We start from the raw sequence: 1,816 nt of genomic DNA on the forward strand, positions 1-1,816 counted from the left end.
CCTTGATTATGAAAATAAGCATATTGTGTTTGTCAACAATCTTGTTTTCTTTTTTAAAGGTTTTAGTAAACAAACTGTATCAGAAAACATAAATTGACTTTAGTTTGAGTAGTGTTTACATCTTTACCAAAAAAGCCTTCCAACCTATTTGTCTAATATCAAATTGTCTTTTAAATGTATATTTACAACTGAACAGTGATGGGAATAGGTATATGTTAGGAAATAACATAAACACAGGCTAATTACTGATAACAAACATCCTCCTGGCAATACGATGATTTGTCGACTACGCGACAGCAAGTTGCGTGGTTATGACACAATAATTAGCCTATTTTTTTAAAAACGTCTGCTATGGAGCCATAACGTGAGGTACAAGGTAATGGAGCCTTTTATACATTGTGGTGTTTCTTTAGAAATAAAAAACGGACAAATAGAGTCTTGAAACGCTTCAGATGTAAAGTTTAGTAACTGTCAAAGTGGCGCCTGCATAAAATCAAGGAGGGGGGGTGACTTTTTCTGTTAAAGATTTCCCATCGTCGTCAGAAAACATAGGCACTATGACTCTAGATTGGCTAGTCGCTCTGAAGCTAATCGCTGTCACTCTCTCACTTCTCCCTTGCTTTATCACACACACACACACACACACACACACACACACACACACACACACACACACACACACACACACATTATTTAATTTTGCCCAGTTGCGGCCTGTTGAGGGGCAATAAATATCAAAATTTCCAAAACATCTATGTTGTTATTTGTATGGCTCCACTAGACATGATATCTACGTACATGGCATTTGATTGGAGGCTAGTCTCACTTTGTCCCACAGCAACATTAAAAGAGTTTAGATGTGTGTACAGTTTCTGTTAATAATGTATTGTATTAAGTGTTCATTTCATTTGCAATATTCAGATTTAGAATTGAACATGCACATGTATTTTCAGTTCCATTGAAGAGGGGTGGAGGTGGGGTCGCATTTGAACATTTAAAAATGTATTTAGAAAGTAAATAATTTACTTTCTGAGTAAATTTTTAAATGTTCAAAGTTAGTTAGTTACTTTTATAATTTGTAACTGAGTATCTACTTTAGTTACTTTTTGGAAGAAGTAACTAGTAAATGTAACTAATTACTTTTTAAAAGTAACTTGCCCAACACTGCAATTGAATCACAGATTACGCCTTTATAACAAGCAGTATTAATGTCATCAGACTGACTCACCATGTTGAGTTTGAGCTCCATGTTGAGGACACCTCCACTGTCTAAAACAGGCATCAGGTTGATGGCGAACACAGCGGCCCTGTCCGGTGGGATCGATATATTTGGACCAAAGAAGACGTAGAAGTGCACAGAGAAGGTGTCAAGCTCATTGCGCAGAGTCGGACGGATGGGCCAGCACTTGTTAGTGTCGGCTGTGGGGGCGAGGTAAATAATGCTGTCCTCCGAGGTGTGTAGGTGACTGGCATTCTGGCTGGGCAGGGAGGCCACTGAAAGCGTCTCGGACAGGGAGAAACCCATCGCTGTTCCAAAAGACTGAGGCATGTTCATAGAGGAGCTGGGCTGTGCTTGGTCCTTTGACAAATTGGATTTGGAGCAATCTAGTCAAAGGAGAAAGAGATCAAATTCACAAAGGAAATCAAACAAACTGATTCCAGTATGATGGATTTTCCCTGGCTTGTTGCAGAAGCTTATAAAAATGCACCTTGGAACATCTTGTTCAATATAATAATTAATGCTGTCAAACAATTAAAATATTTAATCGCAATTAATCTCACAATTTTATCTATTCTAAATGTCCCTTGATTTCTT

General features: G+C 37.9%; 1 protein-coding gene across 1 annotated transcript in view; it reads right to left on the reverse strand.

Annotated features, from left to right (window-relative positions):
* tmem8b (transmembrane protein 8B) overlaps positions 1-1,816 on the reverse strand; it is a 34,788-nt gene that overhangs the window by 20,908 nt on the left and 12,064 nt on the right. Inside the window, exon 6 of the mRNA XM_032515280.1 lies at positions 1,229-1,605. Within this exon, the coding sequence (XP_032371171.1) occupies positions 1,229-1,605 (377 nt within the window). The remainder of the gene's footprint in view (positions 1-1,228; positions 1,606-1,816) is intronic.

This window comes from Etheostoma spectabile, chromosome 5 (genome assembly GCF_008692095.1).
Source record: "Etheostoma spectabile isolate EspeVRDwgs_2016 chromosome 5, UIUC_Espe_1.0, whole genome shotgun sequence".
Lineage (NCBI taxonomy): Eukaryota > Metazoa > Chordata > Actinopteri > Perciformes > Percidae > Etheostoma > Etheostoma spectabile.